The 12,935-nt window shown below is 50.6% G+C and overlaps 1 protein-coding gene across 3 annotated transcripts in view; it reads left to right on the forward strand.

Moving 5' to 3' along the window:
* The first annotated feature begins 2,119 nt into the window (after nucleotides 1-2,119).
* OTOF (otoferlin) overlaps nucleotides 2,120-12,935 on the forward strand; it is a 91,435-nt gene continuing 80,619 nt past the window's right edge. For 2 of the 3 annotated variants that reach the window (XM_069495272.1, XM_069495273.1), the window contains exon 1: nucleotides 2,120-2,378. In XM_069495272.1, the coding sequence (XP_069351373.1) occupies nucleotides 2,300-2,378 (79 nt within the window). In that variant the 5' untranslated portion in view covers nucleotides 2,120-2,299. The remainder of the gene's footprint in view (nucleotides 2,379-12,935) is intronic. The other variant, XM_069495274.1, reaches the window with a different exon arrangement.

Raw genomic sequence — 12,935 nt, forward strand, 5'->3', positions numbered from 1 at the left:
CAATGAAATTGCGGGAGCCACAGGCTTCCACGAGGCTCAAGAAGCAGCAGAGGCCGTGCCGTGGGGAAGAGGGCTGCAGGCGAACGAGCGGTTGCAGACTCGGTGGAAGGAAACCATGTCTGTGTTTTCCTAAATTCTCCCCGGGGAACATGTGCTACAGTAAAAGAAACATTAGCAACAGTTGTTAAAAGAGCAACTCTCGGTTCAGGGGTGAACTACTCCAGGAAGGCTTTCCAGCAACCACCAGCTGGGGTGGGGGTGGGGGGTGAGCGCCACTCCCTGCCCCCTTCAGGCCTCGCAGCTGGCTGTGCTTGTGCCCCACACGCTGCGCTGTCTGCTTTCTAGTCCAACTGCCCCTTCTGCTTGGGGTCTGATGCTCTACGTGTCATATTCACCCCTGAATCCCAGCACCTGGCACTGGAAGGAATTCAGTAAACATTCATTAAGTAAATTATATACTAAAAGTTACCAAAATGGGTACTAGTCCGGAGAATGGAAGCTAAAAAGTGGGATCTGGCTTAGGTTTCGGAAGGGTCAACTGACCCAACCGAGGCCTGCTGTGTGGAATAGCTACTGTTTTATAGATGCGGAGGCTGAGGTTCAGCAGAGCTCGCTGTCTTGGCTAGGGTAGATTCATGGTCTTTTTCCTAAAGATGCACAGGTCAGTAAGACGCCTCATGAAATCCACCCCCTTCAGGAGAGAAGCTCTAGAAGGCCTAAGGAGGAGATGGATTCTTTTTTCTATCAAGTGCCACCAAGCCTTACAAACACAGACCATCTGATAACCTCATGGATGGAAAATGTCAATGAATTTAGGTTCTTTTTAAAGAGGCATTAAACTTATCAGGCTTTAAAAAAAATTAGACATTCCTTTGTATTCAATAAATACGATATTCTAAAATATTATTTAATTTAATATGGTTAGATAAATACGAGAATGGTGAGCAGGGAATTGGAGAGGAAAGAGGGAGAAGGAAAAAGAACATAAATAGAAAAATAGGGCAAAGTAGCAAGGAAACATCTAGGAGGGAGGAAGGCTCTTGGGACATCCTGCCCATTATTCAGACTTATCAAGATTATAGAATTAAGGAATAACCTCTTGTTATCATGCTATGAAGAATTCATATTTTTCTTTTTAAACCTTTAGACTCTGTTTCAGATGGGCCCCTGAGCTTGCCCTTATATCCTATCAACATTAATGGGGTGTCCTACTATGCACAGGGTACTCTGGGATACAGAGATGCTGTGCTCCAGGGTCTCCCCGGAGTCGGGGGGAAGAGGCAAGTGGAGCAGCACCAGGACCCCATGAGATGAGAGGGGCAGGAGCAGCACAGAGGAGGTCCCCAACCCAGCCTGGTGCAGGAACATAGCCCCCCCCCCCCCGAATAGGCACCTGTTGAGCTGAGTCAAGGGCAGAAGGCAGGGGTGGGGTGGGAGGTGTTCCACCAGTAGCAGATGGAGAGCAAGGATACAGATGACCCTGCACAGACATCCCTTCTCCCACCCCTAGCAGCTCCTGAGGGCAGGAGGCTGGACGATTCCGCTTCTCTCACTGGAAACCCAACATCAGCCTGTCTCACCTCCCCCAGGCTAGGTTAGTGCCCTGGATCCTTAAGCATGGCTCCTGGTAGCACTAAAACTTCTGCACCCTCCACAATCAGGCATCCCTGTCATGCGTGGCCTGGTCCTGGCCTTCCCCTCAAGGGGCAGCTCCACCCTCCCCACCTCCCGACATTCAGAAACAGTGATTCCCAGGCAGGGGCTGGGACCCGGCCTCCTGGGGGCACAGTCTCTGGGGGGCAGGTGGGCAAGTGCACTTCCTTCTTCTCGGAGGGCTCCCCTGTGGGAGGGGTACCGCCAGCTTAGCAGGGAGCAGCAGAGCCCTGCTGAGGGGTGGCCAGGAGCCTCCACCCCAGGCACTGGGAAAAGACACCTGAAGCTGGACAGGGCTCTATCTGGGAGCCGCCAGCTGCTGAATAATGCATTCCGACTCTGCCTGCACTCCCAGGCTGCACACTGAGTGCACACCACACACACACACACACACACACACACACAGATCCACACACGCTGGGCTGACAACTTGGAGGGGCGGGGGCTGGCAGGGCTGTGAGGCTGTGTGAGTCGCTGGAAGGAGCAGCTCGCTCAGTTGCCTTGGTCTCTGTGGGCAGCATCGGAGGGGCCTCAGGAGGAGGAGGAGGAGGCAGTGGCAGAGAGGAGGGAAGCGAGTGAGCCGTGCTCCCCCAGCAAGCTCCTTCCTGCTGCTCCCCCCTGGCAGTGCCAGGTCCTCCACACCGGCATGGCCCTGCTCGTCCACCTCAAGACAGTCTCGGAGCTGCGGGGCAGGGGCGACCGCATCGCCAAAGTGACTTTCCGAGGTAGGGAAGCCCCTGTGTTAAAGGGACCCCAGCTGTGGGGGCCTCTGGGGATAGGGCAGGGGGGAGGATGGGTGGGGAAAGTTCCAGTAGGGGCTGGGGCAATGGGCTTCCCACAGGTAGCCATCTGCCCCTGGCCGGACTGGCCACGGTGATTTCTTGAAAATCAGGGTCCCCTGTGTTTCCATGTCTGCTTCTCCTTGCACTTGCCAACGTGCCAGTGCCCTGGCAGGATGCGGAGCCCTCTGCCCGGGAAGGCAGAAGTGAGGGCCCCACCCCTGGGCTCAAAGACAGCCAGGACTGAGGGGCCCAGCCCTGCAGAGCCTTCCTGGGCCCCCTCCTCCTCTCTCCTCCTCTCCTGTAGGTTGTTTTCCTTGGGCACAGGGTGGGGGTGGAATCTTGGAGCCTGGAAGCCCCACCGGGGGCTGGTAGAGACGGTGGTGCTCCGGGCCCCAGCGTGATGGGGATACTGTTGGCTTCTTTCAGATCTGTCGGTGGGCAGGGACCCTGTGAACTCCCTGGCCTTTCCTCTGATGGGTCCTTTCCTATTCTTCTCACTCACGCATTCAGCAGCTATTTGTTATGACATACCGTGTGCCCAGGATGGGAGCTGGAAACATAAAGCATGACCCGACCCTGCCCTCAAGGTGCCCACATCTAGGGGGGGCAGGAGGACCAGCAGGCAGACAAGTAGGACAGGTGTATGAGGCAGCAAGGATGGGGATGAGTGCAGCATGCAGCACCAGAAGTGGCACCCCAACCCAGGCTGGGGGCTGGTGGGCAAGGCAGTCTTCCAGGAGGAGGCAACACCCAACTGAAACTCGAGGGACCAGCAGGAGGGAGCAAGGTGAGGAGGTGAGGACTGAGCAGGCCGAGGGAACAGTGTGCCCAAGGCTGGGAGAGGGGCAGGAACTTGGGGCCAGCAGAGGCTGCATGAGGCTGGAGCCAGAGAGGGTGCAGGAGCTGAGGCCGGAGGGCCAGGCAGAGCCTCAGAGGTAAGGCTGGACTTCACCCAAGAGCAGTGGGAGTCCCTGAGGGTTTTAAGAAGAGAAAGGCAAGGCCAGGCCCACCTCCACCGCTCTGCCTGGCCACTGCCCAACCTTGTGGGCCACGTCTCTAGCAGACTTTGACCAAAGGCCAGAGTATCCTCACTAGACATGTGCCCTCTCCCCAGAGAGAGGTCTGAGGGTGAGGTAGGGTAGTGGGGAAGGGGCTGAGAGAACTCCACCATACTAAAGAGCAAAGTGAGCCTCGGGCCCAGGTTGGACACAATATCTGCACCTCTCTCAGGGGGCAGAGGTGTGACCATTGGCAGCACTTCCCCAGAATGCCCTAGCAGGAGCCCTAGACACCACATCACCCACTCAGAGGCCCAGGCTTGCCTGTGCTGCAGGCTGTGTTCACAGTGATGGGCAGGGGTGATGGCAGCATCTCTGCTGGTGGGAGGAGTCAGGCAGGAGGGAGAGGATAGGGTGAGCTAGGCCACCTGTTGCTTCCCGCCCCAACCCGATGACTGCTTTCTCTGCAGCACCCAGATCTCCATGTGCCACCTGCCGGCTCGTGCTGCTTCATTAAAAACAAGTGCATCCTTTCATCTGTGCAACGCGGCCCTGTGTTCCAGAGACAGCACAGTGTTTGGCTGTGTAGCTACAGGTTGCTATGTTGCTGCAGCTACATCAGGACGGTCCAGGCTGCACCAGGCCAGGGCTGGGTGTAGAGAGATCTGTGTGGCATTCGTGGAGGGACTGAGGTACGGTGGTCCCTGGTGGCAGGACCTCATCCTGGTAGCTCAGTCCTGTCAGCTCTCGGTCTCCTCCTGGGCCCCCTGAGTGTGAGCACCCTGTCTGCCTGTTCCCACCTTCTTCTCTGAGCAGTGAAAGCAACCCCCACCCCTGCATTTGTGGGAGGTGGCCACGGGCAGAGCTCCTAGGGAAGAGAGTGGGTGGCAGGAATAGGCAGGTGGCAGTTTTCAACCAAGAGTCCCTTATTACAACCAGAGATGCTTCCGCCATTAGCCTGGTGCAGCCAGCAGTTGACAGCTATAGGCATCCCGACATACACAACAATTCAGAGGGAACCAACCCACTCTAGAATGTTCCACAGCATCTTCTGGCACACACAGCCACTGGTGGCCAAGCAAATACTTTGTGGGAAGGAACAAACTGGTGAATGGTCAGAGGAGACACTGGCCCCGAACTCCCTAAACGCCCTGAGTGGGCTCAATGCCAGGTTGGGTGATGGAGCCCTGGGCGAGCTGTGCCTGTCGGCAGTGGCCCCAGCTAGGCCAGAGCAGCTGGCTGAAATGCAGCTTGAACTTTTGTGCTGTGCCATCCAGACAGCATGGAAAGAGCCCTCCTGGGTTGTGGTGGAGAAAGCTCTAGATACTGAGTCAGAAGCCCCTGAATCCCTGCCTGGATTCTCTACTTACTTCACCTCTCTGACCTTCAGTTTCCTCATCTGTAAAACTGGCATGATAATAACAGCCACGTCACCAGGTTGCTTTAGGGAGACCACAGGTGTGGGAGAGTTTGAGGAAAGAGTGTCCAAATGGCTCCTGTGCTGGTCAGGAGACCATCTCAGGTCTCTCTGGCATCAGCTGCCGGCTCCCGAGTCGTCTTCTCTCCAGCCCAGCCACGTCCTCTGTCAGCTGGCAGTGAGCAGAGAGAGATAACGGGGAGCGGAGAGCATGTCTGAGGGTGAGCACAGGTGCCTGGCCTGTGCCAGGAGCAGGCAGGTTGGGCCAGGCCTCTACTCTGTAGGAGCCTCCAGCCGAGATGTTCCACAGGAGCCGGGTGGGGCCAGACTGTCCCAGACCCCTGTTCCCACGTGGGCTGGGCCTGCACAGCTTTGCCTGTGGCCACCCTCCTTCCCACCACCCCCAGGCCAGTCGGCACCCCGGGCTCAGGCTCGCCCGGTGCTCCCTGCCAGCTCTGTCTCCAGCTCTCAGTTCTGACTTCCCGGACAGCCACTCCTAGGCTGGTCCTGCTCTATCCATTCATTCCCTGAACACACTCATATTTGTGGACAGGCCTGGGCTCTGGGGGTGAAGGAGACACAGCCTGGCCCTCCAGGAGTCCCTATCCCATTGGGCCAGACAGGAGACAGGGAGGCCTGGACTCCAGTCCCAGTGGTGCCTGCGGGTCATGGGCCCTCAGGTTCCCATTCCCAAGATGGAGACTGTCGTCCCCCTTGAGCTCAGAGGCCTGCTGCTACCAGGCAGAATCAGGAATGGGCTGTCTGGGAAGGGGCTGTCTTGACCGCAGGTGGATACTCAAACAGAGGATGTATTAGCTTTTGGTTTGTCCTTTCTCAACTCCTAAAATAATTCCCTGCATCAATCATAGAGCCACAGAACGCAGGGTGGGAAAGGTCTCTAAGTTCTTCTAGTCTAACCTCTGTCCAGGGCTCAGCACCCCACAGGCCCCTAGGCCTGGGGACCTGAGCTGTCAGGGAAGTGAGTTGGCAGACTGGGGCCAGCTGTGTTCATCCCTCTCATTCTCCAGCCCCTGAGGCTTCTTGCCAAAGCTTGACGTTTGGGGATTTTCTGTGTGAGGTGGGGATGTCTGGAGGCTTCCATGGCCCAGGGTCGGCTCAGAGGTTCACTCCAGCAAGGCTTCCCCTTGGCCTTTTAATCCTCACTGCTCTCTTCCCACCTACCCCCAGCTCCCACCCACTGTGTTCCCACAGCAGTGAACGTCCAGCCCATCCCCAAAGATGTCAAGCCCCTTACACCTCCAAGCCTTGAGACGCTCTATTTCTTCTACCTGGAGTGACCTCCACCCTCCACCCTGAGAACTCCCATTAATTCTGTTCATCCTTCAAGGCCTAGCTCACATGCCACCTCCTCTGTGAAGCCCTCTCCTTCCCTTGCAGTACTTTGTACATACTTCTGCCATGGGTCTTCTATGGTACATTGCATTTTAAAAACTGGCCACATTTCTGTGCCCTGCACTATTGAGCACCTTCAAGGCAGAGATCAGCCCTTAGCTATCTTAACTGAGCCTATGCTAAGCACTGCGCTTGGTCATCAAAATAAGTAAGAAATGGTTTCTGTCTTGGAGGTACTTGCCATTTAATGGATTTAAGTTCTTTCACTGTGGCACAGCCACCCTTTGGCTCAGTTTCCCCATCTGTGAACTTCCACACCAGAACTTTCTATCCAGTGGGGATCAAGGGACTGGAAGAGGCCTCAAGAGCCAGGACCTCAGAACCCTGGCTCCTACTCCCTCCATCAACCTCCCCAGCCCGGAGAATCTTCCAGGCCGCCAGAGGGAGATGACCTCATCCTCTAAGTAAGGGGGCTGCATGTGGACCTGCCCTTCAGTGAGCATGCTTTTCTGAGCCTTGCTGCGACGGCACACAGGACAGAGTGGGGGACAAACCAGGGTCTCATAGTCCAATAGAGGGGAAGAAACGCGCAGACGTAACGGACACGAAGGCAGCCTCCAGGAGGGCCGAGGTGTGCGCGTGGGGCAAATTGCCACAGTGACCAGAGGATGCAGCTCACTTAGTGCTACAGAGATCAGGGAAGGCTGCGGTAGAGGGAGGAGGAGCAGGGCTGGGGGAGAAGGAAGCAGATCTGGGTCTTGAGTAACTGCCCGGCTTGCACATGTGGAGATGCAGAAGGAGGGGTGAGGAAGGGCTAAGACGAGCCCATCCTGGGTGAAGGACTGACCGGACCAGAGGCCAGAGGAGGGGAATCACGGTCAAGTGCAGTGACCAGGAGGCCACTACATGTGGCTGGAGCAGAGGCTGCGGGGAGTGGGTAGAGGGAGACCAGCCAGGAGAGGAGCATGGGGTCAGGTGGGACATTGTGCTGGGAAGGGCTGGGCCCAACCTGAGCACTGGGGACAAGATCTCCCCTACTCTCGGCTGCAGGGATGGCTTCTGGCTCCAAATTAGATTTCTTTTCTCCAATAAAAAGGGGGAGCTCTCCCTCTTGATAATAAATACCATTTCTATCTGGAAACTTCTCTACCAACCCTGGTAAAGGAGTCAGAGCATCAGAGCACCAGACCCTGAGATGCCCCTCGATGCCAGGCCCTGCCTGTGGACACTGGTCCAGCCTAGCACCCCTCTCTTGGAGGATGTGGGCTGGGTTTTGCCCCCATGGAAGGCAGCAGTAGAGGGGACCCTCAGGGCAGCCTCTGCAGCCTGGGCCTGCCTGTGCTCTCAGCCCTGTGTGCTCGCTGTAGACCAAGGGATGTGTCCCCTGCAGCCTCCACTCCTCCCGGCACCCGCAGGCCCCCTCAGCACCCTGCAGGGGAATCTCTGCCCAAAGCCCCCCAGGTGGTGGGTGCTCCCCTCTCCTCCCACCCAGAGCAAGCACATGCGGACCAGAAGACAGCAGGCAGAGCATGGAAAATTCCTCGGGCTTTTCCTGCTTCGATAAGAGGAATATGCTCTCATGAAATGGAAATGATTGTAAAACTGTCTTCTGCTACAGAGGCCCTCAGCAAAAATGCTTTTGGAAATGCTGTGCTTGAGGACAGACTTGCAAATAATTTTCCCAAACTGCAGAGCCGTGGTTGTCTTATCCACCTTTACTGGTAACACGAGGGCTGTTATATTTCTCTCCTACCTACTTCCATCTCTGGGTCTGGCCCTTTAAAAAAAAAACAAAAAACTTTTTATATAGACAACATAAAATATATACAAGAGTAGGGGAAATAGTACAATGGACCTTTATTCTCCCCACCCAGTTTCAACAACCATCAACTCATGGCCGATCTTATTTCATTTATACTCCATCCCACTCCCCCACCCCAAATTATTTTGAAGACAATCCCAAACACCATCCCATTCCATCTGCAAACATCCAGTACCTAGCTACGGAAGATAAGGACTCAAAAACCCCTGCCTATTTGATCATTCCTAAAAATTAACAATAATTCTTTAATACTATCAAATATTCAGTGATCAAATTCCTAATTGTCTTATCCATGTCACAACGTTTTTTCCAAATATAAAAAGCTTCATTTTAATGTGTTTTTAAATCAAGTATTTAATCATTCACTCACCCGTGCTTCCTTTCATCCAGGTAATGACTATTCACTGAGGGGCAGCCAGGTGCCAGGTGCTATTCTAGGTGCTGCGAGGAGAGCAGGGAAGAGACGTGGCTCCTGCCCCCAAGAGAAAGGAGTCACCACATGTCACCATGCGTGTGAGGAGTGCTGTGGAAAGGGAGGCACAGGTGCCAAGGCCACTGAGCCCAGGAGGTCGGGAAGCTGCCAGAGTTAGTGAGGGACAGACGGACAGACGGACAGACGAAGGGCACATGGGAAGGGAAGTGGGGCTCAGAGTCGGCCCCGGCTCCATTCCAGGGGCTGACACCGGCACAGATGCAGTGGCGTGGAGATGCGTCACACTGTAGAGATTGAAGGCTGCTTTGTAAGGAGAATGGGGTGCTAAGATCTGGTTTTGGAAAGAATATTCCAGAGGTCCAGACTGCAGGCAGGAAGCCCAGGGAGGAAGCTGGGGTGGTGTGCAGACAGAGGGCCGAGAGCCTCTGGGGGGTCAGAGAGGAGGAGCGGCTTTGCTGGGACTGGGGGAGTGAGAGAGAGGGCAGGACAGGGTGTCTCTGGACAGGAGTAGAGTAGACTGTGGCCCCAGGGACCACCTTGGACCCAGGGATTTGGGGGGCAGGGCTTAGCTGATCCCCCTCTGGACTCCTCCCATTTGCTGACACTTTAAATTCTGGCAGACATGAAGATGTCGGGGTGGAAACCCACCCAGGTGGGTGCCCCCAGGGCAGGCCCTTGGCTGCTTCCCGGGCGGCTCAGTGCCTGGCACAGACACAGCTGACACAGAAGCGGGGAAGGAGCACGGCCTGCAGGTGCAGCAGGAGCAGCTGATGGATTAGCAACAGGGGCCCCTCTGCAACCACCACCCAGGCAGCCCCAGGCAGTGACCCCAGGGTTCCAGAAAGTTCTCCTGAGACAAGGAACATCATGTGATCATTTTTAACCCAGGCCCCCTGACTGCTTTCTGCCTGGATTCATCCACCCTCTAGACACTGACTGTCTTTGTTTCTATTTCATTATTATTTTTTTTCAAAGCAGGAAGGCTCATCTGCTTAGATAGTGATCAGTTTTCACTCACTGGCTCTTCTTGTTAAGCTGGAGTTTAAGATGAAGTCAGAATTACAGTTTCAACAATATTTTTGTCCCATTTGAGAGTATTAAAAAAAGTCATCTTCCCATCGTGCCTCATTATATCCTCAGTGCCTGGCGAGGGATGGACGCTCTACGAGCTTGTGGATCACTGGGACCACGAGCTCCTCCATCTGCCACAGCAATGGGGAACCTAGGACCCAGCAGTTGCTGAGTGTGTGGCTGGAACTGTCCATGGCTCAAAGGGACACACCACACTCCTCCTCTGCCTCAGTGTTAGGGTCTGAAAAATGGGAACCAGAGTTACTAGTTAGTTACACGGCAAAGTCAGAATTTGAATGAGCACCTGGAAGAAGTACAGGTTTGAGCTGAGCCAGAGAGATGGGGTTTATAATCCCTGCCCTGTCCCTGCCTCTCAGATAAATCCCTGCCCCAAGCCTGAGTTTCGGTCATTTATACCTAGATGTTAACAGGATGGGTTAAACGTAAGTAAGTAAGTAGAGGCAGAAATATTTGAGTAAGATTTGTGGAAAATAAAGGGGTAGGGTTACATGGGACCTATATTTAGCTAAGAAATGGGGGAGATAGGAGGGCAGTCTCCTGTGGGAGGCCCAGGGACTCTGTATCCCAAATCTGGCTCTGTGACACTGACGATTTTCAGAGATCACGCTATTTAAGAAATCTGAGAAACAGCTGCTTTCCTGGACAACTCTTTTTGAATTGAATTTCTTCATTCTACTGTGCCATCAACTGTCATTATAAAATTGATGATGTGTTCCTGACAAGGACAAAAAGTGTTATTGTAAGAGATAATCACAAATAACTAGACAGGAAAATCATTAGGGATATAGAAGATTTGACAACACCATCAACCACATTGACCTAATTGGCATTTCTAGAACATTACACTCCCAAACTGAAAAATATAGATTCTTCTTAAGTGCACATAGAACACTCACCAAGCGAGACCATATGCTGGGCAATTAGCCAAGTCCCAATACATTTCAAGACTGACATCTTGCAGAGTATGTTCTCCGACCAAACTGGAATTCAACTAGAAACCAATAACAAGAAGAGTATCTTAAAAAGTCCCAAATATTTGGAAATTAATACCCTTCTTAAAAACCTATGATCAAAGGAGAAAACCAAAGAGAAATTATAAAACATTTCTAAATGAATGATAATGAAAATACAACATATCAACATTTATAGTTTTAAATACTTATAGCAGAAAAGAAGAAAAGCGTGCAGGGCGTGGTGGCACGTGCCTATAGTCCAAGTGACTAGGGAGGCTAAGGCGGGAGGACCATGTGAGCCCAGAAGTTCAAGGCTGCAGTGAGCTGTGATTGTGCCACTGCACTCCAGCCTGGGTGACAGAGTGAGACTCTGTCTCTAAACAAACAAACAAACAAATAAAGGAAAAACAAATTGTAAATCCCATAATCTAGGTTTCTGCCTTAAGAAGTTACCAAAAGAAGGACAAATTAAACCCAAGTCTTGAAAATATTATGCTGAATGAAAGAAGCCAGACACAAAAGACCACCTATTGATTGTATAATTCCATTTACAGTCAAGTCTTGCTTAACAGCGATGCATTCTGAGAAATGCCTCATTAGGTGATTTCATCATTGTACAAACATTATAGAGTGTACTTACACAAGCCCAGATGGTGTAGCCTACCTAGGCCATATGGTTTGGCCTATTGCTCTTGGGCTACAAACCTGTGCTGTACTCAATACTGTAGGCAATTTTAACACAATGGTAAATATTTGTGTATCTAAATATATATAACTATAGAAAATATTAATAGAAAATTAATAAAACCAGAAGTTGTTTCTTTGAAAAAATTTATAAAATAGATAAACCCTAGCAAGATTGATTAAGAAAAAAAAGCGAGAATATACAAATTACCAATATCAGGAATGAAAAAGGGAATGCCATTACATTAAAAGGAAAATAAGCGAATATCACAAATATCTTATCTTAATAAAGTCTACAACTCAAATTAAATGGACAAATTCTTTGAAAAACAACTTAGGAAAACAAACACAAAAAGAAATAGAAATTCTTAAGAACGCAATATCTATTCAAGACATTGAATTTGTAATTACAACGATGACAACAAATAAACTTCCTTCCAATAAAGGAAACTTCAGGTCTAGATGGTTTCATGGTGTATTCCAGAAAACATTTAAGGAAGAAATAATACCAATCTTACACAAATTCTTTCAGAAAATAGAGAAGGAAGAACACTTCCCAACTTATTTTATGATAACAAAATCTGACAAAGATCTTACATGAAAAGAAAATTAGAGCCCAATATCTCTCAGGAGCACAGATGTTAAAATCCTTAACAAAATATTAGCCAACTGAAGAGCATTATATGAAAAGGATAACTCATCAGGACAAGGTGAGTATTATCCCAGGAATGCAAGGTTACTTTAAAATTAGAAAATCAGTGAAAATATTTTGCCATATTAACACAATAAAAGAAAAAAACCCACATGATTATATCAATAGATGCAGAAAAAGCATTTGACAAAAATCTAACACCCAGTCATGACAAGAATTCTTAGCAAGATAGGAATAGAGGGAGATTCCTTAATCTGATAAAAAGACAACCGCAAAAAACATCTAGCTAACATCACACTTAATTCAGAAATAATGAACATTAAGATCATAAGCAAGGCAATGCTTATGATCCACTCTCACCACTTCTATTCAGCATTGTATTGGAGTTCTAGACAGTGCAATAATGCAAGTAAAAGAAAAAAACTCATACAGATTGGAAAAGAAGAAGTTAAACTATCTTTATTCACAGAAAACTACATAGTAAACCCTGAGGAGTCTATTTCAAAGCTGCTACAATTAATGAGTGAATTTAGCAAATTTTCAGGTATCTTATTAATATACAAAAAATATTTCACCAAGACGTAAAAGAACTCCACACTAAAAGCAAAACAAAACAAAAATGCTGACAGAAATAAAACAAACCCAGATGTATAGAAAATATGTTCATGGATTGGAAGATTCAGAATCGTTAAGATGCCAATTCTCTACAGAATTTCTTTTTTTTTTTTTTTTTTTTTTGAGACAGAGTCTCGCGCTGTCGCTAGGTCTAGAGTTCAGTGGCACCATCATAGCTCACTGCAACCTCCAACTCCTGGGCTCAAGTGATCTTCCTGCCTCAGCCTCCCAAGTAGCTGGGACTATAGACACGCGCCATGACACCAGCTAATTGTTCTGTTTTTAGTAGAGACGGGGTCTCGCTCTTGCTCAGGCTGGTCTCAAACTCTTGAGCTCAAGCAATCCTCCTGCCTCGGCCTCCCAGAGTGCTAGGATTATAGACGTGAGCCATCATGCCCAGCCTAATTCTCTACGAATTGATCTATACACCAAACACAATCCCATTAAAAATCACAACAGGCTATTTTGTAGAAATTAAAAA

This window comes from Eulemur rufifrons, chromosome 19, assembly GCF_041146395.1.
Source record: "Eulemur rufifrons isolate Redbay chromosome 19, OSU_ERuf_1, whole genome shotgun sequence".
Classification (NCBI taxonomy): domain Eukaryota; kingdom Metazoa; phylum Chordata; class Mammalia; order Primates; family Lemuridae; genus Eulemur; species Eulemur rufifrons.